At 57.4% G+C, this 25844-nt stretch overlaps 5 protein-coding genes across 5 annotated transcripts; 2 read left to right on the top strand and 3 right to left on the bottom strand.

Moving 5' to 3' along the window:
- Positions 1–804: 804 nt before the first annotated feature.
- Positions 805–4122, top strand: B0H18DRAFT_1056642 (uncharacterized protein). The gene is made up of 11 exons (XM_048031054.1): positions 805–998; positions 1035–1115; positions 1173–1499; positions 1523–1804; positions 1828–1925; positions 1961–2076; positions 2126–2300; positions 2415–2570; positions 2618–3273; positions 3323–3509; positions 3563–4122. The coding sequence occupies exons 1-11, from the start codon at positions 888–890 to the stop codon at positions 3756–3758; spliced, it is 2385 nt and encodes a 794-aa protein (XP_047885301.1). The 5' UTR covers positions 805–887; the 3' UTR covers positions 3759–4122.
- Positions 4123–8592: 4470 nt separating this feature from the next.
- On the top strand, positions 8593–9320 carry B0H18DRAFT_890984 (uncharacterized protein; the record flags this gene model as incomplete). Its single annotated transcript, XM_048041315.1, has 2 exons — positions 8593–8639; positions 8699–9320. The coding sequence occupies 2 exons, from the start codon at positions 8593–8595 to the stop codon at positions 9318–9320; spliced, it is 669 nt and encodes a 222-aa protein (XP_047885300.1).
- Positions 9321–10256: 936 nt separating this feature from the next.
- B0H18DRAFT_1127676 (uncharacterized protein) lies at positions 10257–12171 on the bottom strand (the record flags this gene model as incomplete). The annotated part of the gene is made up of 6 exons (XM_048035292.1): positions 10257–10720; positions 10789–10998; positions 11047–11145; positions 11226–11289; positions 11348–11620; positions 11752–12171. The coding sequence occupies 6 exons, from the start codon at positions 12169–12171 to the stop codon at positions 10257–10259; spliced, it is 1530 nt and encodes a 509-aa protein (XP_047885299.1).
- Positions 12172–17001: 4830 nt separating this feature from the next.
- On the bottom strand, positions 17002–17400 carry B0H18DRAFT_277832 (uncharacterized protein). The gene has a single exon (XM_048037383.1). The coding sequence runs from the start codon at positions 17337–17339 to the stop codon at positions 17103–17105; it is 237 nt and encodes a 78-aa protein (XP_047885298.1). The 5' UTR covers positions 17340–17400; the 3' UTR covers positions 17002–17102.
- A 75-nt stretch (positions 17401–17475) lies between these two features.
- B0H18DRAFT_277848 (uncharacterized protein) lies at positions 17476–18213 on the bottom strand. Its single transcript, XM_048037384.1, has 2 exons — positions 17918–18213; positions 17476–17855 (listed from the first exon to the last, which is right to left on the bottom strand). Exons 1-2 carry the CDS (start codon positions 18017–18019, stop codon positions 17559–17561), a joined length of 399 nt encoding a protein of 132 aa, XP_047885297.1. The 5' UTR covers positions 18020–18213; the 3' UTR covers positions 17476–17558.
- Between the last annotated feature and the right edge of the window lie 7631 nt (positions 18214–25844).

The following is a 25844-nucleotide window of genomic DNA, read 5'->3' as shown; positions in this document are numbered from 1 at the left end:
GCGCGTGAGTGGCGCCGCGCCTCCCGAATCCGTTAGGGTTGTAGCCCGCCTTCACCTCCACCTGTGACACTCGGATCTGTCACTTTCGCGATGGGCAGACGCAAGCCGAAGCGAGTCGAGGAGGACTTTTTGCCTCAGCCGATCGTCATTCCCGACGGACCACCCACCGTCACGTTCGATGCGAACGGCGAACAAGTCATAGAGTATCTCTCGCCTGGGCGGCGCAAAGAGAAGCGCGCCCGACCCACACCCCCTGCTGCTCCCTTGCCATCGATGGGTGGATTGCTTGAGGAGGCGAGTCCGAGTAGCAATACCTGGGGCACTGCCACACATACATCCACCCACCTCGACGCCGCTCCAGAGGCAGTTGGCTCACAGGCGACCAGTGCAACTAATCCTGCGTCTGTGGATCAATTCACGGAGGGAGAGGCGGTTGGACAGGACGCCCCGCCTAAGAAAGGGCATGGCGAGGTACGTCGCACCATGTAAATGCCACCATAACTATCTAATCATTCTCGAAGCCCTTGCATGTCGTGATGACCACATTCCTCGACCAATGGGCTCAAAAGCTTCTCAACGTGTTCCGAAGGCGGGAGATTGACCCCAACCTCGGCAAACCGTGTTACGACTGCCGCGACGGCGCCGCCACTTACCGGTGTACCGAGTGTTTCAACGGTCCACTACTGTGTAAGCGGTGCATTGTGGTGACACACCAACGGAACCCCCTTCATCGAATTGAATGGTGGAACGGCAAGTACTTCCAGCGCGAGTATCTCAGCGACGCTGGACTAGTCTTCTCGGTTGGTCACCATGGCCGCCCATGTCCTCGCGCCGTCAGCAATCAGCCAACGCAACTCACGGTGGTGCACACCACTGGGATCCAGACGATGAACGTCCATTATTGCGACTGCCACAACGGCTGCGACGCCCCGCTGGAACGCCCGATCCAACTCTGGAGGGCCGGGCTGTGGCCCGCATCGTTCTCCCGCCCTCAGACGGTGTTCCACCATCCACACCTTTGATTCTTCACTCAGCTCACGTTCCAAGCCAAAACAACAGCCCACGATTTCTACGACTTTGCGAAGGCTAACCTCCAACGCGTTCTCGACGTGAAGGTACGTCGACTTCATGCGGCCTTGTATGTGCCTAGACTCATGTAGTTGATAGGACAGGTATCGGAGTTCCTCATGTCGCACCGGCAGTACACCTACCTGGAGACATTGAAGAGGTTCGCGGCCGAAGTGAAGAGGAAACCCGATCCCGGTAGTCTCGCCCTGCGCTGCCCAGCTTGTCCTCAACCTGATATCAACATGGACCCGCATTGGAAGGACCGACCACAGCAGGATCGGTACAAGGACGCGCTGCATTACGGGAAAGATGGCAACTTCACCCTGCACCAACACGATAAGAAGATGGATCCACTGGATTTCCCGTTGATGAACGGTGGAGCTTACTACGTCGACAGTGAGAAGTACCAGGAGTACCTCGAGAAGATGAAGGTCTACGAGGACGCCAAGACGAGACGGCAAACTGCAGCAACTTCAATGCGCTTTCCGATCGTTACAAGGGCAAGATCAAAACCGGTCAGGTCAGCCTGTCTTGCACGCGCCATGGATATGTCCTCCCCTGCGGAACTGTCGACTTACACATCGGCGAACGCTATGCCAACGTCGATTACGCGACATTATGTGGCCTTCAATGGTTCACGTCGCTTTCGCTGTGGATAAGCTCTTACGACGTCAATTGCAAATACGGCATAAATTGGTGGCACCGCATCAAGCAGATCGCTTCCACCTTACCGTCGGTGCCAGTGTAACACTCGCGAAGGAGCTGTGGCCTGTGATCCGCCGCTGCGTCCCGAAGTTCCACATGCCCTCGCACACAGGCATCTGCAAGTACCCGTTTTCGTTTTACTATATGCCTGGGTAGGCAACACCGATGGCGAGGCCGTTGAACGGAGATGGGCTGCCCAGAATGCCATCGGGCGATCGGTGCGCGAGATGGGACCCGGGCACAGGCAAGACGTCCTCGACGCACACAACTCCGATTTCAACGCACAAAAGATGTTCAAGATCGGTGAGTGACTGCTTAACAGGGCGAGCGACTGTTGCCTGATGCGAAACAGGGCGATCTCTACAGGGGAAGTTGAAACTCGCAGACAAATACTATGGCAAGAATCGGGCTCAGCTGGATGGCTTGGAGAAGACCTTGACGACGAATCGGCGCCCATTAGACGAGTGGCGCAGGGACGAAGCCGCGTACATTGCTCAAATGACGGACCCAATTTCGACGGAACCAAGGTGAAGAACCCGTACCAACCTGCAGTTGATGAAGGTATATAGTGCTTGGTGATATCTTCACAGACCTTCGTGCTGAACATTAGTAGTTCCGACGATCCAGGACATCTTGGCTAGGTTGAAGCGAGAAGAGACATCGGCGCGCCAGAAGCCGATGCCGAATGCCGGTACGAAGCGCAAAGCATCAGCGCTAGATACGACTGGCATCGAGGAGACGGTGAGAGGAGGTCTGGGGGACATGCTGGTGGCTGGCTTTGAGCTGGAACAGGAACAGTTAGTACATTCATTCACAATTGACACGTCATATGACTGGCCGACAGGGAAGCCTTCAAAGCCAAAGTTGTCGCGTACGAAAAGGAGCCGTCGTCCGACAAGTACAACAGCATCGCCAAAGAACGATCGAAACTCGAGAGGCGGCTTGTGGACTGGCTTCTGTGGCAACAGAGGGTCATGGGCCCGAGTCTCCTCATGGTTGAGGCGGATGTTCAGGCCGAGTGGCCGTCAATAGACTCAGTCGCTGCTGAACAAGCCACGGTACTCGTCCCCTCTGCGTATTCGCAAGAGATACGCAGGCATGCATCTCTTGAGCGGTTCGTTGTTGCTGAGCAGGAGCTGCGCGTGGCTCACGCCAACGATACTCTAAAGAAGATCCGGCAGAAGCTTCACTTCGAAGCATATTACCGCGGACAGAATGCGGGGTCGTTCGGGCAGCAGGCGCAAACCAGATATAGTAAGCTGAAGACGGGCGAGCGCGAGAAGATAGAGGCATTGCGAAAGGAATACGAGCGAGCGCGACTCAAGGTGGATCGGCTGGCAACGAGAGACAGACCGAATACGTTGAGACCCCTCCTCGTGGAACAGTGCCGGCCTCCAGTCGTCGCGAAAGAGAACGTCGGTAGGCAAAAGGAGTCAGTGTCTTGGATCTGGCGGGATGGTACGTACCATGACACTGCACTCGACAAGTGGGCGCTGGAAGGTGAGTCAGCCGAATGATCAAGTGGGTAGTGCACTGACAGTGGCTGAAGCCTGTCGACTTGAATGGTTCCGGGCAAGTGCTCGCACAACGAGATGGAATGAGGAGGTGGAGATTGTGAAGGAAGAGATGAGGCGCGTGCAGCGATACTTCCACTACTGCATGAAGAAGTGGGAGGAGCGTGCCGAAGTTGTGTGCACAAATCTTGACGAGCAAGGAGCGGCTGCTTTCGCGGCAAGGTATGTAGTGATGCCATGCATACCAAAGGCACGAGGGCTGACATCTGCTGCAGGCAGTCGTCAATGTACTCACGTCTGCTGACGGATGCGCAGAAGTGTTTCCCGCTGTCGTTGCAGATCATTTTTGACGACATGGTCGCACCACTAGAGGTTAGTATGATTGATGGTGAGGATGGCGATACTGCTGCTGTAGAGCTGGCAGAGCTGAATGCAGGTGAAGTTGACGATGAGGAGAGCATGTACGAGTAGTGCACGAAGAAATATTTCATTTGCAGAGATGATTAATGCTACTTGGGGGGACAAATGTCGTCGGCGAGTACTCGGGGAGCAACCATCGTCCGTGAGTACTCAGAGTGAACATGCCAGTCCGTGAGTACTTGGAGAGCAACCAACATCCGCGAGTACTCAGGGAGTGAACCTCGCCGCCGAGTACTCAGGGAGCAACCCCTGCCCGTGAGTACTCAGCGAGCGAGCCTTGTCAGCGAGTACTTATGTGATCGCGAGTATTCGTGGTTTATATGGGTGTAATACAGTCATTTTTTTCTCGTCAGAATAGTATAACAAAATGAGTAAATACTCATTGAATAGTATTTGGGTTCCCCCCAACTATTGGGCACCGGAGGGAACTTGTCGGGGAGGGCGGGGGACGGAAGGAGGATTGTCGGCGAAGGGGGAGCAGCCGAAGCGCCTCCGTGGTCGGGAAGCTTGAGGAGGACACGACGCGGCATTGGGCGAGACGGGCGAGGAGCGGGAGGAGGGGACGGCTGGGTTGGGCGGTAGAGCCGGGTCCCGATGTTGCTGGCGAAAATCGCCTCTTCCAACGCGCGAGGTGACATGGACCGCTCCAGGGCGTCATCCTCGATGGTATCGATCGGAGGGGGAGTCGGTGGCGCGCGAGACAGGGCGGTGCCGCGCGGAGGCCCGGGGGGAGGAGATGGTATGGACGGCGCGATGGGAGGTGAGGGCGATGGCGCGAACAGAGGAAGGGGCGCGACGGGCGTGCCTCTCTCTGTGAACAGAGGCGAAGAGGAGGGTGGCGGCGAACGCGCGGGCGTAACGGGAGGAGGGACGGAAGGGTCCCGCTCGGTGAACGCGAGCGAGGACGCGCGGGCATAATGGCCGGGGCGGAGGGAGCCGGCTCGGGGAAAGGGAACCCGAACGGCCCAGCCACGGAGAGGGCGGGCTCAGGCGCGGGAACGTCCTCGAGGGCCGCGAGACGCACGGCGGGCGAGGGAACAGGACCGTCCTGGGCCGCAGGCCCGGGCATTGGCTCGTCGTACTCGAGAGGGGATGGAGGTCGAGGTTCGTGGGGCGGCGACCGGGGAGGCTCGGAGACGGGAGACAGATGCGCGGCGGTGGCGGGGAGAGGGGACGGATGAGGCACGGGCGATGGGGACGGAGCGCGAGAGGCGGGACGACGGGACGTGGCGAGGACGGCCGGGGAGAGCTCGAAGGTGGTGCCGGCCCAGTAGCCGGTCGAGCCGTACCGGCGGCCACGCAGTTGGGCCTCCTGCCGGAGGGTCTGGAGGGAGCCCTGGTACCGGGAGGGCTGGCTGGCGAAGCCGTCCAGCCGCTCCCAGAAGGCGTCCAAGGCGGCCTCGGTTTCGGGACGCAAACGCGTCTCGAACAGCCCGTTGGTGAGGACGTAGTCGAGGTGCACGTCGTACACGGCCTGGGAGGACCCGTGAGCATGGAGGACGGGGAGATAGGTATCAGAGGTGCTCACCCAGGCGTAACATAGCTGGCGGCCCCAGATCAACCACGCGCCCGCTTGCGCGTGCGATGGATGGCGGCCCATGGTCGGCTCTCGAGCGGCGACGATGCTGATTCGCGCCTCAAGGGAGACCAGTTCAGCGGAGGCGGCGAGGCGGACTGGATAGTCCTCGTCGGGGAGACCGGCGGTGAAGTCCAGAGTGGCGGAAGGAGACGGGGAAGGACGAGACATGGGTGACAGGAGATGGGAGGGAGGAGGAAGGAGCACGAAGGAACAGGAGTGCGGCGAGCCTTATACGCGGGGAGACGAGGCCCAGCCACACTGATCGGAAGAAGATTCCCCGATCAAGAGACTATCCCGGCCAATCAACGCGTCGGACGAAGCGCTAGAGAAGCAAGGCGAGCAGAAGGCCGTGATCGATCACCGATCGCTCAAGACTTGGGACGATCCTGAAGGCGGCGTAGGAGTACCATATCGGGAAGAATGGGAGTCTGACCGGGGACGGTCAGAATTTCAAGGTGGGGTAGATGTGGGGCAGGCCCACATGGGAACAGCGGTACGAGCCCGGAACGACACACGCACTCAGGCCCGGGCAATGCGGAGCGAAGCGACATCCATTGGCGGAAGGACGACTCGGCGGAAGGACAACCAATATAAGAACACGCGGGAGGAAGACGGCTACAGTACATGGACAACGGGCTCCTCCCCATGGCGTCCTCAACCTCTCCTTCCTCCAGATCATTGACATCCCTAACCGGCGCGAACCGCAGGCGGCGAGGTACCCCAGAGTAGCCGTCCGGGACGTAGACTCCCTCCGACAGGCGGGCGTGCAAGTCGCGAACACCGCCCTCCACCGTATTCAGGCCTCGGGCGATACGAACAGCTTCGGAACGAGCGTCGCGGTTAGCGGTGCGGCACTCGTCTAGGAGGCCCTGGAACCGAGTAAGGAGGCTGTCGAGGCTGTCGGACGAAGCGCGGTAGGACGAGAGCTGTAAGGGACGCTCCAAGTAGCGAACCGGAAGGAGGGGACGACCAATCTCTGCGTCGGCCTGCTCGGCGGTGACCCGATTCGGGGCCCAGGCAATCAAAGGGAAGGGTTCGCCCACGTAGCTATGCTGCGACGGAAGAGTGAGGAAGACTTGGTCGAGGTACTCGATCAGCTCCTGCACGTCGGGATAGCGGCGGACGAGCGGAAGGGAAGCATCGCCGTGGGCCACTGCACGGGAACGAGAGTCGAAGAGCATTCGCTGCGGGGAGGACGGCTTAGAGGGGGATCAGGAATCAGGATGAAGGGGAAGACGCACGATTAACCACCGAGCTCCGTGGGCCCAGGCAAGCCACTCGTGGTCGCTATCGGGGTTCAGACGAGGCTCGACTACACGTTCGTCACGGAGAAGATCGATGAGGCGGTAGAACCGGGTGGTGAAGACGATGGTGGACGGGTTCGGGGAGCATCGGCGGGCATTGCAGACGGTGGGGAAACACTGAGAGCCAGGGGAGGGAGCGGAAGGAGCTGGAGAAGGGTATGGCGAGGCGTCGGAAGGAGGCGGAGGGACCGGAAGGAGCTGGAGAAGGGCACGGCGAGGGGTCGGAAGGAGACGCGGCGGGTGCGGAAGGAACGGGAGAGGAGAGGAACGGGTGCCAGCGAGGGTAGGACGTGGGAAAACGGCGGCGGGAGGAGACTTAGGAGGGGAGAGGGAGGGAGGAGTTAGTTACCTACCACTACCTCTCAGGACTCCGTATCTAGGTTGCGACGGGCAATCTCAGGCTTCAGGTCTCGTATTAGGAGGAACTTCAGGCTAAGGAAGCTCGTCAAGGTTAGGCTCAGGCTTAGGAAGAAGGACGCGACAGGTTTAGGATCGTCGGAAGGAAAATCGTCGAGCGCAGCAGGCTTAGGAAGGCCGATATACGCCCACGGACAGGGCAGGGGAGGTGTTTATCGTATCATCTCGACCTCCCTCTCCTCCGCGAGGTACCAGAGACCTCGCTCCCTCCTTCCGCAGCTGTCAACTCGCACCAACGACCCCCGCCCATCGTTTTCACCGATACCTAGAATTCCCTTCCGCGTCGTCTACGCATCGGGGACTCGCAATCACCACAACGCTCACGGTCGCCGTGCGTGTAGTGCTCGTCCGCACTCTGTGGCGCCCACTTTCCCTCTTGCTCGTTTTCTCTCTTGCCCGCCTGCCCTCTCGCTCGCACCCACCCGATTTCCTGCTCACCTTCTCTTCCACTCACCCACCCACTCGTATCCTTGCTCGCTCGCCCCCTTGCATACTCGCCCGCTTGTCCGCACATCCGCCCGTCCGCACATCCGCCCGTCCGCCTGTCTGCCCGTCCACCCGCCTGCCCGTCCGCCCGCCCTCCTGCTCGTCCACCCTCTCACTTGTCCGCCCTCCCGCTCGTACACCCACTTGCTGCCCGCGCGCCCATTTCCCCGCCTGCTCACCTGCCTGCGTGTGCATCCGTCAGCTGTGTTTGCGTGCTGGGCATTGGCCCAGCGCGCTCGCGGTGGGCGTGTGCGGTCGCCTACTCACTTTCCCGTCCACTCATCTGTCCGTCTTCCTGCCCGCCCGCCTTCCTGCCCGCCCATCCTCCTGCTCGCCTGTCCTCCTGCCCGCTCATCTTCCTGCCCGCCTGTCCGCCTGCCCGTCTATCCGCCTGTCCGCTTGTCCGTTCGCCCGCGTGCCCTCGCGCCCGTGCCCGTGGTCCATCCGTCGGCTGTGTTTTCACGCGGGGCATCAGCCCTGCGCGCTCGCGGTCGACCAGTCTGCTGTACTGCACGTCGCCGCATCCTGTGGCCACGGTCAGCTCACTCGCTCGTATGTGTCTGCGCTTACCTTGATGCCAGCGTCAGCTGTTCACTGTCGTCGTGCCCGCTGCGCTCTAATGACGTCGGTGACCGACGCGGGATGGTGGCAGAGGAGGTTGCAAACGGCCGGCGGAAGCGCTCGCCGCTCGTTCGACTCGTTGCGAGCTCCCGGGGTTGGCCGAAACCGACGCCACGCAACGGGCAGGGCGGGATCGTACCTGATCTCAGATGCGCTGACCCCGATGTGCGTCCATATGGGGCAGCTCGCATCGCACCACCCCGCGGCGGACGAAGGGACCGGGCTGCCCCGGCGTGGCTGCTATATCGGGTAACGACCCAGGGCGCCTCGTTCATACATGACGGCGCCTCGCTCATACATGAGCGAGTGGCAGCTCATGTATGAGAACAGGCTTTGGTAAGTACAGGTGTTTATGTATGATACCTTTGTGCTAACTACAGGGATTTCATACAAACTTATGCCTATATGGCCTGTTTTTGGAGTACCGTCTCGTCTTCGTGGAGACCATGGCACGGAGAACATCGAGACAGCATGCTGGATGGACGATCATGTAGGGGCTGGAAGAGGCTCGTACATCTGGGGGCGGTGGGCCTATTCATGTGCCTCTACTACACACTGTACTGATTCTCGTCGCTTGCATACAGGAGCATCCACAATGTTCGAATCGAGCACCTATGGGTCGATGTCACAGCGCAAGTAACATCAAAATGGGCCGACTTCTTCACGGACCTCGAGCTCCGCCATGGGCTGAACATCAACAACATCGACCACATTCACCTCCTGCACTATCTCTTCCTACCCCTGATCAACACAGAACTGCTGTATTTCGTCTCAGGCTGGAACCACCACACTATTTCTGGTGTAAATCGTACACCTTCCGATATGTTCGGTTGGGACATGTATGTCCACGGTATCCGTGGTGGCCAACTTCCTCCACATCAGCAGCTGTTGACAGACGAAGAACTCGAGTATTATGGGGTCGACTTCGAGGGTCTCGGAGAGGATGCCCTATTGGGCTCTCGCGAGGCGAACAACCCAGAAGACGAAGGTGTCTCATCATTTCTAGGCCGCATACCACCTGCCGAGCGCCTTAACACCATCGCAGTTGAGACTGGCGACACGAACTGGCCAGAGGAGCTGATTCAGGGTTTGCAGGGCCTGAAGTATGCAGTGCAAGGCCGCGCAGACGACGAGTCCCTGACTGGATTATGGACAGCTTCTCTCGTCCTCATGTGTACTTACTTTGGTGATGTTATGACGAATTGAAAACAACTACCATACAGAATGCAGGCTAAGAGGCCAATGGAAAGGCAAAACCATGCCACTACGAAGACAAGACAAGTACAATGCTAACATAGACTGGTGCGCGCAAACACGCGCCCTGTCCCTGTATCTCCCTCCTTCACACTCTCGCCCTCATCCGCGCCATGGCACACCCGACTTGCATCTCCTCTTTGATCTATCATGCCGTGTTCGCGGCACTCTACCCGCTGCCTAACTTCACCTTTGCTGGTCCTCCGACACGCGCCTTCGCTCTCACCGAAACATGCCGTGCACCCGGCAGCGCCCATTCTGTCTACCACTGCCCATTCTCCCTTTCCTCTGCGCACAGCCGAAATTCTGCATCTGCACGCCCGCCCGGTCTCGTCTTCTCCATGCGTGCCCTCTCGCACACCGCACCCGCTCTACTTCACTCGCTCTGAGCATGCGCACTTGGCCTTGTGCGGGACCCGCCGCGCCGGCGCCCGCCTGCCTCTCGTTCACCTCGCTAACACATCCTGCACCGCCAAACCCGCCGACTGCCGCCTCTCCGACCTCACGCAGTGTCGCATGTTTCGCACTCTTGTCCAGCGCCCCGGCCCCCAAACCGCCCTCCTGTGTGCGTATAGCCACCCTGGCCCCGCGCTCGTCCGCCCCGCACTCACCTGCCCTGCGCGAGCCTACGCGCCGCCATGGATTCTACCATCTGCCTCCCGCGGGCCGGCCACGCATCTGGCATCGTTAATATCTCGTCCTTCGACGCCCGCGCAGTCTCCCTCGCCCTGTTCACCCTCGCCCTCACCTTCTCCTGCACCAACTCGAACGACCATCCACCCATCTGCCTCAGTTCCATCGCCCGCGCACGAGCACGTCTTGCGCGACCGCACGCGCCACGGCGGTGTATCCGAGGCCGAGAATCTCCGCGAGCGAGCCCGTGCCGCATCAGGCGCTCAGCGCAAACATCGTGCCGCCTCCGCACGCAGCAGCCTTGCCCTTCCCGCCGTCCGCAGCGTAACGCGCATGCGAGGAGACCATCGCCAGACTAGACTTGCCGTTGTCGTGTGCAGCTGACGTCGCGGGCGCCGAACGGAGCATCAAGTTCGCGGTACCCTTGGACTTGCCTGGCCAGGTGATCAATTCGCAGCCGCAGGCGCATTCGGACGGCGCATCTACGGAGGTGACGGGGTCCGCCTGGTGGGAAGATGGCGTGGCCGCCGGCTGACTGCTCGAGGTGGAAGCAACAAGTGGCGCAGGGAGCACGGCCACGGCGAAATCCTTCAGAGACGACCGAACGAGTCCCGATGCCGCCGGGTTCAGACTCAGTTGCGGGGTTGAATGGTTGATGGACACGCTGACCGGCGGGAAGGCGAATGTGGGCGTCGCCTGTTGAGGCTGCGAGGATACGACTGTGATGAGGGGTGGAGGAGCCCTTGATCGCGTAGCCGAGGACGGCGGACAGAATCGCGAGACTGACAATGGGTGTGGGCACCAGCGTCAGCTGGAAGAGTATTTTCCATGACGTGCATCGTGAAAGCATGCTTCGAAGCGATCCGTTGCATGAAGCGGGGAGATTGCTGCACCTCTCCTGCAAACAGCGGGTGCAAGGCGCGAGCAAGCTGCTCGGGTGCGACGCGTTTACATCGACGACAGAGGACGAGCAACGAGACGCTGGCACAACCTTGCACTGTGAGATGTTGAATGTATCCCATTGCTGCTCGGCGCCGAGGAGTACCGGGGTGAACGAGGATGGCTGGTTGTCCCGAGCGAAGCTGATGGATGGAGACCGCACGTCGCTTGTTGGTAGTCGGGTACGGGTCGTATCGATCATCCGCTGAACGTAACACCAGTTATGAATGATAGAGCAAACTCTTAGGCGCAGCGCCCTCTTCCGCTTGCTCGTCCTAATGGCACTTGGCGTTGGAGGTGGAGTATACCGCCGTGAGGATGCAGCGGGAGAGCCGACCGCAGATGATGGCTGTCTCACTCCAGTGTCAGTCCAAGGATCAGGGAGACAACAAAGTGATGGAACATACGACATTGACATCCATCGCTGGACTATCCAGCATGCTCATGTCCTCCCCCTCCCCATTCACACTCGCAGCGGGTGTAACGGACTTCGAGATAGCAATAGGATCCACGAACAAGGACGGCGCTGCTTCCTCTAGTTCACTGTCGCCGCTCGGCGTATCCGGCCTGCGAGGTTCCTCAGTGCCTGCCTCCTCGGGATACCTGCCCTGATCTGGCGGCGGACGCTGCACTCGGTGTGGCGAAGGTAGCTCGCAGAATGATGCGACGAGCCGCTGGAACTGCGCTTCCGATCGCATTTCGTCTTCTGGCGCTCACCTGCACTGCGCGCCGGCAGCCTCAGGCGCTGGATGATGCTTGAACTCGGCCGCGCGCATAGCCGTCGCGGTGGGCAAGTCGTGCTTGCGCATACGCTTCGCGCCGCAGCCGAAGGATCGTCTGAAGTGTCCATATCCATACCCATATCGCCGCGCGAGGGGGACAGGAGGGCCTTGGCTGCGGTACGCACGAGCTCAGCCAGCTTGGCTTCTGCGCTCCGGGCGGCGCGTTCAGCAGACAGCGCACAGCGGCGGACGGCGCGCAGCTGGAGGAACTCGTCAACTTCGAGGTTGGTTGACGCTGGGCCCAGCTGGATGTCGAGGAACTGGAGGTCGTCGCCGTCTGGCGGCGGAGAGGATCTCTGATGATCGTTGCGAGGAGTCGTCCGGTAAGGGATCGAGTGGAAGGGTTGGTGAAGAGGGCGAAGGTGGACATTCAGTCGGTGCATCCGCACTGGGAGATGCGAGTAGCTGACGAGGCGGACGTGGAATAGGGGTAACGCACAAGGGGTCATTTGTATGAATTCCGAAGGTCCGAGTATGCGGCGGAGGATAGCAATGTGGACCGGGGTCGCCTTCAGGTGATATTGCAGTGTCGCAGAACGAGCTATCGGAGTCGCCGCCTCGGCAGAAGTAAAGCCAACGGGGGTCGTGGCGAGTCCAGTGGTGGAGGATCACCGCCGGTGTTCATTAAGGGTCGTGCAGAATCTTGAGCCCATCTAGCTAAACTATCCATTGTTGCCCGGCCACCCAACATGAGATTCACCTATTGTTGCCCGGCCACCCAACGTCGGCCGACGGTCTGACTCGGCCATTGTTGTCCGGTCGGCCGAGGCATCAAACAATCAAAATCCGCCCGGGTGGCCGACAAGGTGCCATTATCCCCCCGGATTATCCAGCAGGCGATGCTTGCATTGTTCCCGGAGCGGCCGACACTGGACAAATGGTATCCTCCCCGGGCGGCCGAGGGTCAGAAATACCAATCCTGCCGGGTCGGCCGATGGTCATACAATGCAATCCTGTCCGCCCGGCCGACATCAGGAATCTGCATACACAGTGGGTCGGCCGACAGGCTGTGTTCACTCAGGAATTGCATCCATAGCAGGTCGGCCGGCCACAGGATTTTGGCTTCCGAGGACAGGTTTCCGAGGTCGGGCTTCCCAGACTGGGCTTCCGAGCCCGGACATCCGACACCGGACATCCGACACCGGACGCCCGCCACCGGAAGCCCGCCACCGGACATCCCGGGTCAGGCATCTGGGACCGGGTGACTGTGCTTTTAGGATGCTCTTCAGTGGATTCATTAATCAAGCAGTCCCTATGTGCAGAACAATGTAAATGTGATGCACTGATTGATTTCCGAGTATTTCCTTCCCAATCTGGACACCTCCTTCCTAATCCGGACTGGGTAGACCATCTGGATGTGCATAGCTACCACCGGAAGTCTGAAAACATTTTTTGAACACTTCCTGTGTACAGGACAGCGCAAATGCACTCTGATTGCCAAAGTGAATGATTTCCGGACACTGCCTGCCAAATCCGGACACCTCCTTCCTAATCCGGACTGAATGGTTCTGTCCGGCTTCGGACACCCGCCACCGGACGCCCGACACCGGACGTCCGAGCTTGGAAGTCCGGATTTATTAACTACATACTTCATGTGTGCAGAAATCATTTTCCGGTGTGTAAGTGGTCAAGTAATCATTTGCTGAACATTGCCTTCCAAATCCAGACTGTCTGCTTCGGGCGCCCGAGTTCGGACACCCGACGTCGGACGCCCGAGCTCGGACGCCCGACATCGGACGTCCGACATCGGACACCCGAGCTCGGAAGCCCGAGTCCGGATTTATTAACTGCACACTTCCTGTGTGTAGAAATCATTTTCCGGTGTGTGAATGCATCCCTGTGGTCAAGTAATCAATTGCTACACATCTCCTTCCTAATTCGGACTGTCCGGCTTCGGACACCCGAGCTCGGACACCCGACATCGGACGTCCGAGAGCGGAAGTCCGGATTTATTCATTAATCACTTCTGCTGTTTGTTTATCACTTTCTGGTGTGTAATGGCTTTCCTATTGTCAATGTAGTGACATTCTTGTGTGTCCTTTCAATTCAGACTGTCTATTGACTTTTACCAGTGAGCTGTTACTGGCAGCATGCCAGTGTGTCTGCTACTGTGAGTTGTTGAATCAGAGGTTGTAATGTAGTTCCCTTGATACAAGATACTATCTGGATTCAGTAGTGTGTACCCTTGTCTGTTGTCAATATAAGACTAGCAACACTATGTCATGAGGGAACAACAGAACTATGGATGAGTTAGTGTGTGTGATTTGAATATGAACTTAGGTAATAGGTATACAGTTCATCAGTAACATGACAAAGAAAATGAAATATAGTCATGTATTAGAATAATGCTACATGGAATAATGACCCTGTAGTACCCAAGGTATATGGGAGGGCTATTGCACTCGGACGTCCGACATCGGACGTCCGGGTTTGGACACTGGAGCTCAGAAGCCTGAGAAGTCCGGATTTATTGACCACACACTTCCTGTGTGTAGAAATCATTTTCCAGTGTGCAAATGCATTCCTGTGGTCAAGGAATTGTTTGCTGACCATCTCCTTCCTAATCCGGACCATCCGGATTCGGACACCCGAGCTAGGGCGCCCGAGATCGGATGTCTGAGAGCGGAAGTCCGGATTTATTCAGTAATCACTTCTGTTGTGCAGAAGTTGTTTTCTGGTGTGTAAAAGTGTTTCATTCATAGACTCTAGTATTGAGTTCCTAATGTCTAAGGATCTTTACTTTGGCTACAACATGCAATGCAAGATTTACTCACAGGCTTGTTTCCAAACATACTATTCAACTTCTGAAGCCAATATTGTTTGCCCACAATATCTGACTATCTAGAATGTGTTCTTTCAAAGTATAGAGCAAATCCCCAACAGGAATAGTCTTATTCTTTGAAGCTGAATGCAGGAGCAGAGATAAGGAATTGTGTAGTGTATGGAATATGTGCCATAACATGTTCACTGCCTGCAGCCAAACTACATTCAAAACAATGTTTGACTATCTAGAATGGGTCATTTACACACAAGGAGTGAGTCTTCCAAAGGAATAGTCTTATTCACCCAAGCTGAAAGCTGGGCAAAGATAAGAGGAATGTGAGTGCATTGTGAAGCATACAAAACAATGCTACAACATCAATCTTGAAGTTACTGCAACACCACAAGCAAAATAGCATACACATCACACTACTGTATTACTCCAATGAACTACTCATACTAGAGTCTACATGGTGCTGTTCTTAACAGTCAATGAAAGTGAACTGTCATTGACAGCCTGATACACATTGGGTACTACAGGGTCAATATGAAGCACTACACATCCACTTTATGAAGGATTACTGGATTTGGAAGGTTACTCACCATTTGAGGCAATGCAAACTTTTGTGAACCTTCTCGTGCAATAGCCCTCCCATATACCTTGGGTACTACAGGGTCATTATTCCATGTAGCATTATTCTAATACATGACTATATTTCATTTTCTTTGTCATGTTACTGATGAACTGTATACCTATTACCTAAGTTCATATTCAAATCACACACACTAACTCATCCATAGTTCTGTTGTTCCCTCATGACATAGTGTTGCTAGTCTTATATTGACAACAGACAAGGGTACACACTACTGAATCCAGATAGTATCTTGTATCAAGGGAACTACATTACAACCTCTGATTCAACAACTCACAGTAGCAGACACACTGGCATGCTGCCAGTAACAGCTCACTGGTAAAAGTCAATAGACAGTCTGAATTGAAAGGACACACAAGAATGTCACTACATTGACAATAGGAAAGCCATTACACACCAGAAAGTGATAAACAAACAGCAGAAGTGATTAATGAATAAATCCGGACTTCCGCTCTCGGACGTCCGATGTCGGGTGTCCGAGCTCGGGTGTCCGAAGCCGGACAGTCCGAATTAGGAAGAAGATGTGTAGCAATTGATTACTTGACCACAGGGATGCATTCACACACCGGAAAATGATTTCTACACACAGGAAGTGTGCAGTTAATAAATCCGGACTCGGGCTTCCGAGCTCGGGTGTCCGATGTCGGACGTCCGATGTCGGGCGTCCGAGCTCGGGCGTCCGACGTCGGGTGTCCGAACTCGGGCGCCCGAAGCAGACAGTCTGGATTTGGAAGGCAATGTTCAGCAAATGATTACTTGACCACTTACACACCGGAAAATGATTTCTGCACACATGAAGTATGTAGTTAATAAATCCGGACTTCCAAGCTCGGACGTCCGGTGTCGGGCGTCCGGTGGCGGGTGTCCGAAGCCGGACAGAACCATTCAGTCCGGATTAGGAAGGAGGTGTCCGGATTTGGCAGGCAGTGTCCGGAAATCATTCACTTTGGCAATCAGAGTGCATTTGCGCTGTCCTGTACACAGGAAGTGTTCAAAAAATGTTTTCAGACTTCCGGTGGTAGCTATGCACATCCAGATGGTCTACCCAGTCCGGATTAGGAAGGAGGTGTCCAGATTGGGAAGGAAATACTCGGAAATCAATCAGTGCATCACATTTACATTGTTCTGCACATAGGGACTGCTTGATTAATGAATCCACTGAAGAGCATCCTAAAAGCACAGTCACCCGGTCCCAGATGCCTGACCCGGGATGTCCGGTGGCGGGCTTCCGGTGGCGGGCGTCCGGTGTCGGATGTCCGGTGTCGGATGTCCGGGCTCGGAAGCCCAGTCTGGGAAGCCCGACCTCGGAAACCTGTCCTCGGAAGCCAAAATCCTGTGGCCGGCCGACCTGCTATGGATGCAATTCCTGAGTGAACACAGCCTGTCGGCTGACCCACTGTGTATGCAGATTCCTGATGTCGGCCGGGCGGACAGGATTGCATTGTATGACCATCGGCCGACCCGGCAGGATTGGTATTTCTGACCCTCGGCCGCCCGGGGAGGATACCATTTGTCCAGTGTCGGCCGCTCCGGGAACAATGCAAGCATCGCCTGCTGGATAATCCGGGGGATAATGGCACCTTGTCGGCCACCCGGGCGGATTTTGATTGTTTGATGCCTCGGCCGACCGGACAACAATGGCCGAGTCAGACCGTCGGCCGACGTTGGGTGGCCGGGCAACAATAGGTGAATCTCATGTTGGGTGGCCGGGTAACAAACTGACATTTTGACCCCATTATGTGGAATCTTGCAATGCAGCAGCTCTAGATGCACGCCGAGTGGGGAGCGTAGCGCCCAGAAAGCGCCAGCTCGATCTTCGTGGATCCGCCGCCAGACTCTTCCGAGAGGCTCGGAAGGCTACCTAGGCTGGATTTGTCCTGCGGGAGACATTCCTCGAAGCCGGAATCACGACGCGCCAGCAGCCTGAGTATACGGGGAGGCCACGGTCGGACCCATAGGGACCGCATTCAAGTCAATCCACGAGCCTTTGAAACTCCATCCCCGCAAGGTGGCATGATGCACCATCCAAACACAACGGTGTGACGAGGCGGCTCTTGACTTGCTCTGGATCTCAGCCACCTTCGCCCGGGGTGCGGCAGCGTTGGTGTGGCCACCGCCAGCAAGCTCGGCGCGGCATCCAGCCTCCAGGGCGGCGCCGACGAAACCAGCCTTGGCGGGAGTGGGCGCGAGACCAGCCAGCACATTTGGCGGCTTGCGGAGGCACGAGAGCGGCGCACCGAGGCGGATTTTGTCGCGGCTGCAGGAAGGTCAGCAATGCGCGAAGTGCGGATGGCAGTGCAGGGAACGCGCACCTTGTCTTGACGGGACTAAGTGCGAACTTCTTGCTCCGCCGCTCCTCCTCCCTCCTCACTGCCTGCGCGACGCCCAACTCAGCGGTGCCCCTGCACCCTGCCCACCAAAGACTAGCGCATCCAGGCGCCGCGAAAAGCGGGCGCGCCAGCGTGCAGGGGCGGCGAGGCTGCGCGGGCCCGCGGTGGCGAGCGCGTTCCGGCCGCTGCAGCGGGTAACCTGCAGCTGCGTGTTCGCGGTGCCCTCGAGCTTCTTCCCCGGCTCTCCAGGGCTGAATGAGGCGGGCTAGCAAGTGGCCGATTAGCGAGTAGGCTGCTTGACGCTATTTGAGAGCGGGGTCGCCGAGGCGGCTGCGAGGCAGGCGGGCTCTGCATGCGGAGGACCCAACGATTGCTGAAAGTGGAAGCAGGCTGCGAGGATGCTCATTCGTTAGCATCGCGCATCACAATTTCCTCCCCGAGCAAGAACATACCTCAGCCTTTGACCATTTGAACCTGCAGCTCCCGCGGCTTTGCTGCGAGTTGGGCAAGAGCAACCAAAATCTTGCGAAGCCGAGCCTTCCTTTGACGATCATGCGGATGCGACCACCCGGGCCTTACCCCAACGCGAACATCGACGCATGACCGCCGCCAAAAGATCTGCAGCTTGGTATGCGTGGTTGTTTGCGACTATGCCGGAGGAAAACGAGGAGCCGCCCAGCGGCGAGCGTGGCACCGCCAAATCGGTCATGTGATGATGTAGGCCGCGCGGCGCGCCCACTGACTCCACTCACGCAGAGCTCATTCATCTGCATTCAGGGCTCACGATGCCTTCGCGGAAAGAAAAGAAAGAGGCTCGGAAAGCAGCATACTCCGCTCTCATCGAAGACATCAGTGGCGATGCGGCTGCTCTCGAGTTACTTGCTCGTTCGAGCAATCCCTATCCCTGCCTACAACTCACAGATTTACTACACCTTCGACTCGCCTCCCGTGGCATTCCTTCCCCCGCAGGCGACCTCTAATGCAACCAACAGAGCGAGCACGAGTCGTCAGGCTGTAGCAAACAGACGACGACCTCAGATCGTGCTCGGGAAGACGAGGCAAGAACTATATTGGCATACCTGTAGCAAACAGACAACGACTACGAAGTAAGTGAGTACAGGTATGCGAGACACAAAAGCTAACTACTCACCCTCAGATCGTGCTCGGGAAGACGAGGCAAGAACTGAGGGTGCGAACGCGGCGCGAGGGTATAAGTGGGCGAGCGAGCGAGTTAGGTACGAGATACGAGACTGTCCGTAAATGGTAATGAATGTACGGATGCGCACGGCGGGCACGGCGGGATAAGAGAACGGAACGGCGCATCGGACAGCGCGTAAGCAGTATGCAGTAAAGTAACAAAAAACGGGTATAGTACGAAGCCGGAGAGCCGGCGAGGACGACGTACGGATTGTCGGCTCCAACACCCCCCTCAATCCTAAACGAGTCCGAGTGCAGCCGCAAAGTGCTTGACTTTGGGACTCGGTAGCGCCTTCGTGAGCGCGTCGGCAACCATCTCGTCGGTCGGGCAGTAAACGAGTGTGAGTTTCTTGTCGGCGATGACCCAGCGAATGAAATGGAAGCGGATGTCGATGTGTTTCGTACGGGCGTGGTACTGGTGGTCCTGGGTGAGTGCGATGGCGCCGAGGTTGTCAGAGTTAAGCGGGATGGGCTCCGTGAACGGCGCGAAGACCTGGCCAATAAGGGAGCGTAGCCAAAGGGCCTCCTTCGACGCGTGCGTGATGGCGACGTACTCGGATTCCGTCGTGGAGAGGGAGATTATCTCCTGGCGTTTCGATGCCCAAGAGACCGCGCCGCCGTCGATGAGAAAAGCGTACCCAGAGATCGCCTTGCGATCCTCGTGCATTGACCCATCTGCGTCGGTGTACCCAACGAGGTCGAGCGAGATAGCACCGTAGGTGAGCTTCAGCTTCTTCGTTCCAGCGAGATAGCGAAAAACGCGTTTGACGGCTTCCCAGTGAGCGCGCCCAGGGTTCTGCGAGAAACGAGCAAGGATAGAGACGGCGTAGGTGATGTCAGGACGAGTGCCCAGCGACGCGTACATGAGCGAGCCAACTGCCTCTCGGTACGGGATGTTGCGCATCTCCGCGACTTCGGCGGTCGTCTGCGGCGACTGTGTGGCAAACAGCTGAACGTGCGGGTCCATCGGCGAGGACACGGGCCGCGCGTCTTCGAGGTTGTACCGCCGCAGGATCGACTCGATGTACGCTACCTGCGAAAGCGAGAGGGTCCGGGCCTCGCGATCACGCTCAACAGCGAAGCCGAGGATCCAATGGATCTCTCCTTCGTCCGTGATCTCGAAGTCCTTCCGTAGGTTCGTTTTCACCTCATCCATAAGCCCTACTGACGCGACGATCGTCAGGTCGTCAATGTGTACGCCCATTGCAATGAGCTTGCCGCGCTCCGAGCGGTAGAACACGGCCTGGTCCACGTCACATGCGGACATGCGGAGGCGCTTCTGCAAGACACCGCGCAGCTTCTGGTGCCAGTTCCGCGCGCTCTGGCGAAGGCCGTACAGCGGGCGCAGCAGGCGCAGTACGAGGGACTTATCCTCGGTGAGTGTCAGACCTGGCGGCAGTGCCATATAGATGACCTCGTTCTCCTCGAACTCGCCATTCAGGTATGCACTCTTAATGTCCACCTGGTGCACATCGAGGTCGTGGCGCGCTGCAAACGCGAGCAGGGTCCGAATGGACGCCATCTTTGCAATGGGCGCGTAGGTGTCAAAGAAGTCAACTCCGGGCACCTGTGAGAAGCCGCGGGCAACGAGGCGTGCACGGTAACGGTAAACGCTTCCGGCTGCGTCTTTCTTCGCATGGAAAACCCATCGGCAACTGACGATATTCGCGCCCGGCGGGGGCCGCTCGAGACGCCACGTCCCGTGCGCTTCGAGCGCGCGCAGCTCTTCCTGCATCGCCTCCTGCCAGCGCAGCCATTCCGGCCTGCGTTTTGCTTCCGCCAGCGACTGGGGGTCCAAGCCCTCGACCTCAGCAATCTGCGCGGCCATGGCAGCGCCTGAGACCTCTTCAAGCAGCTCGGCAGCACTGTCCTCAACTGGGACCTGCACACCGCGAGGTACGTCGCTATCTGCGCCCTTGCCAGTGAGGATGTCACTGACTTTCTGCGACGGCTTGCGGACGCGCGTTGGCCGTGGCGCTGGCGGCGGTTCAGGGATCTCGGGCTTAGGAGAAGCGGGCGGTGTGGATGGCTCGACAGCGGGTTCGTCAGAGGACTCGTTATCAGAATCGGAGGAGTCGGCGGTGGATGCGGGCTTGCCATTGCCCGGCTCCTGCTCCCCCTCAAGCTCGACATCCTCGACGACAGCTGGCGGCGAGCTATCGCCGAAACGAACATTCCGCTCGACGGTAATGCGGTGAGCCTCCTCCCAATAAACTCGGTGGCCCTTGCTCTGACTGTCGTATCCGACCCATCGCGCAGCCTTCGCGCGTACGCCGAGCTTTCCAGTCGATGTGTCGTGTACCCAAACACGGCAACCCCAGATGGGCAGGCCTACTAGGGTGGGCGGGCGTCCATTAACAGCCTCGAACGGTGTCCTGCCGCCGAGCGCTTTGGTGGACGTGCGGTTCTTCAACCACACAGCATGCATCACAGCCTCCCCCCAGAGGTTCGCTGGCATCCCGGATGCGATCAACATCGCCCGGGTCTTCTCCATCAGCGTGCGGTTCAGGTGTTCCGACACGCCTGCCTCCTCGTGGGTATCATGCACGGAGAGCTTCTGCGTGATGCCGCGCGCCTCGAGGTGAGTCTTAAACTCTTCGCTGAGATACTCGCCGCCGCGGTCGGTGTTTACAGCGGTTTTCAGAACTATGCGGAATCGCGAGAAAAACGAAAACGCACCTCGGGCACTGGACCAGCGCCCCGAGCCACGATTAGATTAGATAGTGGCCAAATCTGGAACTGATAAGCTAGGCCATTTCGGTCAGCAGGCATACGAAATCACAGTCGTTACATGTAAATGACAACAAGATGGCAGCGAGCTACGCTGACACACCAATGCAGCAGGAAAAACGGTGGAAAAGTAGGGCTCACAATGCGCGGCGCGCAATGTATATAATATAGCATATATAGTAAGTGTGGGTAGCTGAGTATGTAAACAACATACAGTAAGTACGAACGACTCAGTTGCTCTAACGTAAGTAGTACATATACATTCAGTCCGCAAACAAGATCTTTTGACTTTCAGACATGAATGAATGAAATCCGGAGTGAAGCAGCACGTTGAGCAGGACCCATTCTGTGATGAATTGATAATTAATGTAAGTATACTATACAGTTGCATGGCAAGGGCAATGTTGTGCACATTGGGTGTTATAACCAGGGTAAATGTGGAGCACAAACAGCTTTACACACATCTTTGGCTGTCTAAATTACGGTCCAGTGCGAGGACCATTGCTAGATGAGCTCTGTTGGTTTTTCGAGTAAATTTGATCAAGTGGTTCCATCCGATGCTAAAGTGAATGGTCATTGGATGGGGAAAAGATACCAGACCTCTGCATGCCTTATTTACATACCCTTCCCATTTTTGTTCACAGTCGACTTCACCCTGAAGCTTGTTACATCGCTCGCTCGGAGAGGCGGGACGCGCAGCGTCGTATCAATCTAATGGCTTCCTAACTCGGACTGCATCTAATCTAATCGTGGCTCGGGGCGCTGGCCCAGTGCCCGAGGTGCGTTTTCGTTTTTCTCGCGATTCCGCATAGTTCTGAAAACCGCTGTAACACCTTCAGCCGCTTGCCATGGTGGTTCTCCAGCCATGCCTCGAATGCCTTAAATGCTTCGAAGGACTCGCTCTTCAGACGCAGCAGGTAAGCTAACGTCCAGCGTGTCGCATCGTCCGTAAAGCTGATGTAGTGCTTCCGACCACCAAGCGTAGCGACCCGACCAGGGCCCCACAGGTCAGAATGGATCTCGTCACCAAGCTCGTCCGCACGGTCACCTTCGCGCACGGCAGGGACCGACTTCCGTGTCGACTTGGCACGGATGCAAACTTCGCAAGTCTCGGGTTCGTCCGACGGCACCAGGGCAACTCCGGTGATGCGTCCTCCAGACACAAGCTCTTGTATCGCACGCGGCGCGATGTGACCTAACCGGCGGTGGAGGTCCATCACAGTAAGCTTTTCGACCTTGGCCGCGGCATTAGCTGACCCAGTCGAGCGTGGACGAGTGACCAGATACAGGCCACGAGACTTCGGGATGGCGCCAATGGTGCGCCCATCCTTGTCGGCGAGAATACACTGCCCGCCGGCGAACGTTGCAGAGTACCCGGCGTCATCGATCCGCCCAATCGAAATGAGGTTAAACCCCAGTGCAGGTGTGTACAGGACCTGCGTCAAGCGGATCTGCGAGCTCGACGCAGTGTTGTTAGGCACGGAGACAATCATGTCCCCAACACCAGTAGCTTCGAAGTGCTGCTGGTTCGCGGCGTTAAGCGTCTGCGGTTTGATCTCGCGGAAGGAAAGGAAGTCCTCCCGATACGGCGACATGTGGTGACTCGCGCCCGAATCGTACAAGTCAACGGGGGTAGATTCGGCGGCAACGAAGGCGACAGTGGTCACAGCAGAGGTACTGTACATGGCAGGATCATCATCCTGGGCAGGTTCGCGAGGCTGAGCTAACTCTTCGTCCATCGCCAGGCGCCACGTCTCGGCGGTCACGACTCCCGGATCATCTACCTCAACGTCGTCCAGCCAGTTGGCAACAGCACTGAGACGAGCGGTGATCGGGACGGGCGTGGGGACAGGAGCATCCTCCCCATTGTGCGAAGACTCGGAGTCCGTCGTGCTCGACACCGTCTGCAACGACGGCATAGAGTTTGCGTCCGACGGCGTGTCCGACTGCTCGGTAAGCCCGGTGATGTCGGAGCGTGCATCGTCATCAAACAGACCAGCCGACTCATCATCCGACGAGTCAGAGTACACGAACTCCTTCGGGAGCGAGATGTAGGCGGACCATGCGCCTGCAACTTCATCGAGCGAGGCGACAGCGGCAGTGGTGGCGGTGTTCGCGTTGCCGTTCTTCGGCTTCGCGGAGGTGGACTTTGACGCATCGGGCTTGGACGTGGCAGATGAGTCCTTTCCCTTCGCGTCGCTATCCTGCTTCGGACTAGGACACTGATCCTGGCGATGACCTTTCCCACCACAGTTCCAACATACGCCGACCGGCTTCTGCGGACCACGGCGCCCCTTAGGCTTCGGCTTCTCTGTTGATATGACGCTGGCGGCAACACCGGCGTCCTTCTGCTTCGCCTTAGCCTTCTGGCTCCCACTGGTACGACGGTCCCACTCCTCGAGTGCGATCTCCATCAGAGTCGTCGCCTTGATGGCAGGAGCTTCCTCGGTAGGCGTATCCGAGTCAGCGAGTGGAGAGGTAGCAGATGACGAGGTCTGGAAACCATGGGCGAGCTTCGCAGTGGCAGAGACTTGAGAAACGAAAGTCGACATGTCGTCGGGCAGGAAATTGATGATCAAGGCAGCATACTCGGCCTCACTGACCGTGATGTCGTTTGTCAGGAGCTCCTCGTACTTGACGCGCACACGATCAAGCTCGGTGTGGAGATTCGCACCAGCCGTCGCACGCATAGTCAAGAATTGGGTACGAAGGTTTGCGCGCAAGAGAAGTGACTTCGAGGTGAACTCCTGGATGATCGCGGCCCAGATGGCGGCGGCTGTGCCTTTTCGGGCGTGCTTCGTAAAGGTGATGTCGGGCAGTTTCTGGGTGAGGAGATACATCGCTAATGATTCCTTCTTATCCCAGGCAGCGATTGTTGTCAGCTCCGCTGGCGTAGTGTGTGCGGGATCGGCAGGGGTCGGGCGCGGCGACGTCCCATCGAAGTGCTCCCAAACATCCTTCTGCTTCACAGCGATCTGGAAGTGTTGTCGGAAGGTAACCCAGTTCTTCCCGGTAGCCTCGAGCCTCTCAAAGGCTGAGCTAAAGTCGGCGAGTGATGTACTCGTCATAGCGGCGGCAATGGACTACGACGAGTAGGAAAGGAGTGGGTGGAATGAAGCGGGCAAGGGTGAGTCTTGTTTCGGCTAGAACGCGGGGCTCATAACCTAATGCAACCAACAGAGCGAGCACGAGTCGTCAGGCTGTAGCAAACAGACGACGACCTCAGATCGTGCTCGGGAAGACGAGGCAAGAACTATATTGGCATACCTGTAGCAAACAGACGACGACTACGAAGTAAGTGAGTACAGGTATGCGAGACACAAAAGCTAACTACTCACCCTCAGATCGTGCTCGGGAAGACGAGGCAAGAACTGAGGGTGCGAACGCGGCGCGAGGGTATAAGTGGGCGAGCGAGCGAGTTAGGTACGAGATACGAGACTGTCCGTAAATGGTAATGAATGTACGGATGCGCACGGCGGGCACGGCAGCATAAGAGAACGGAACGGCGCATCGGACAGCGCGTAAGCAGTATGCAGTAAAGTAACAAAAAACGGGTATAGTACGAAGCCGGAGAGCCGGCGAGGACGACGTACGGATTGTCGGCTCCAACAACCTCTTTGCTGGTTTCTTGGGATGGTGTGCTCATACCCGGGCCCGGCAACTTCCGGATCAACTCGAGAAGGCCCTTGTCCTGCGTATGCAGAACACCCAAGTGCGGGAGGAGACTCATCAGGAAATCCCCCCCATCCGAATTCGGGCTAATTTGCACGAATTTTCCCAAAATTCGGTGAGGACCCATTTACCTGACCCTCTACGAAATTCGCTCAAATTCTGGTGAATTTGCCCGAATTTGCACTCATCAAATGACACCTTTTGTACCCGCTCAATTCACAGAAATTCGCACTTTTTTGAACAACAAAACCATGGATTTCATCACCCTAGAACTACGATCTACTTAGGTATCTAGCTACACCTTAGTGGCCATCCAATGACACAAGCAGATGTCCGAGAACTCGATCTTCATGCATACACAGGCCTTCGGGCAAGCTGGACAGTAGGGGAGTGGGGTCACGAGCACGCAGGACAGCCAGAGTGACAAGGAAGATGGTCGGCAAGCAGGACGGCGGGCAAGTGGTACGAGTGAGCGGGTGTTCAGGAGCATGGGCGAGAGCGCGCAAGAGCACGCATGCGAGAGACCATAAGCGAGAGGAAGTGCAGGGCAAGACACCCCGAGAGGACGAAGGCCAGCACGGCGAGGGAGGGCGAGCAGGCGAGAACAACAGCGTGGGTGAGCAAGAGAAGGCGCACAGGCGGGCAAGGCGAGCAATGGGCAGAACAACGAGAGCGGACAGGCAATTGGTTGAACCAACGGGCAAGCGAGCAGTGAGCAGACAAACAGGAATGACAGACAAGTGGGTGAGAGCGAACGGGCAGGCGCAAGAGACAAGCATT

This window comes from Fomitopsis serialis, assembly GCF_022376445.1.
Source record: "Fomitopsis serialis strain Sig1Antser10 chromosome Unknown B0H18scaffold_265, whole genome shotgun sequence".
Classification (NCBI taxonomy): domain Eukaryota; kingdom Fungi; phylum Basidiomycota; class Agaricomycetes; order Polyporales; family Fomitopsidaceae; genus Fomitopsis; species Fomitopsis serialis.
Note: the sequence above shows the minus strand (reverse complement) of the source record. Positions and strands in the feature narration are given on the sequence as shown.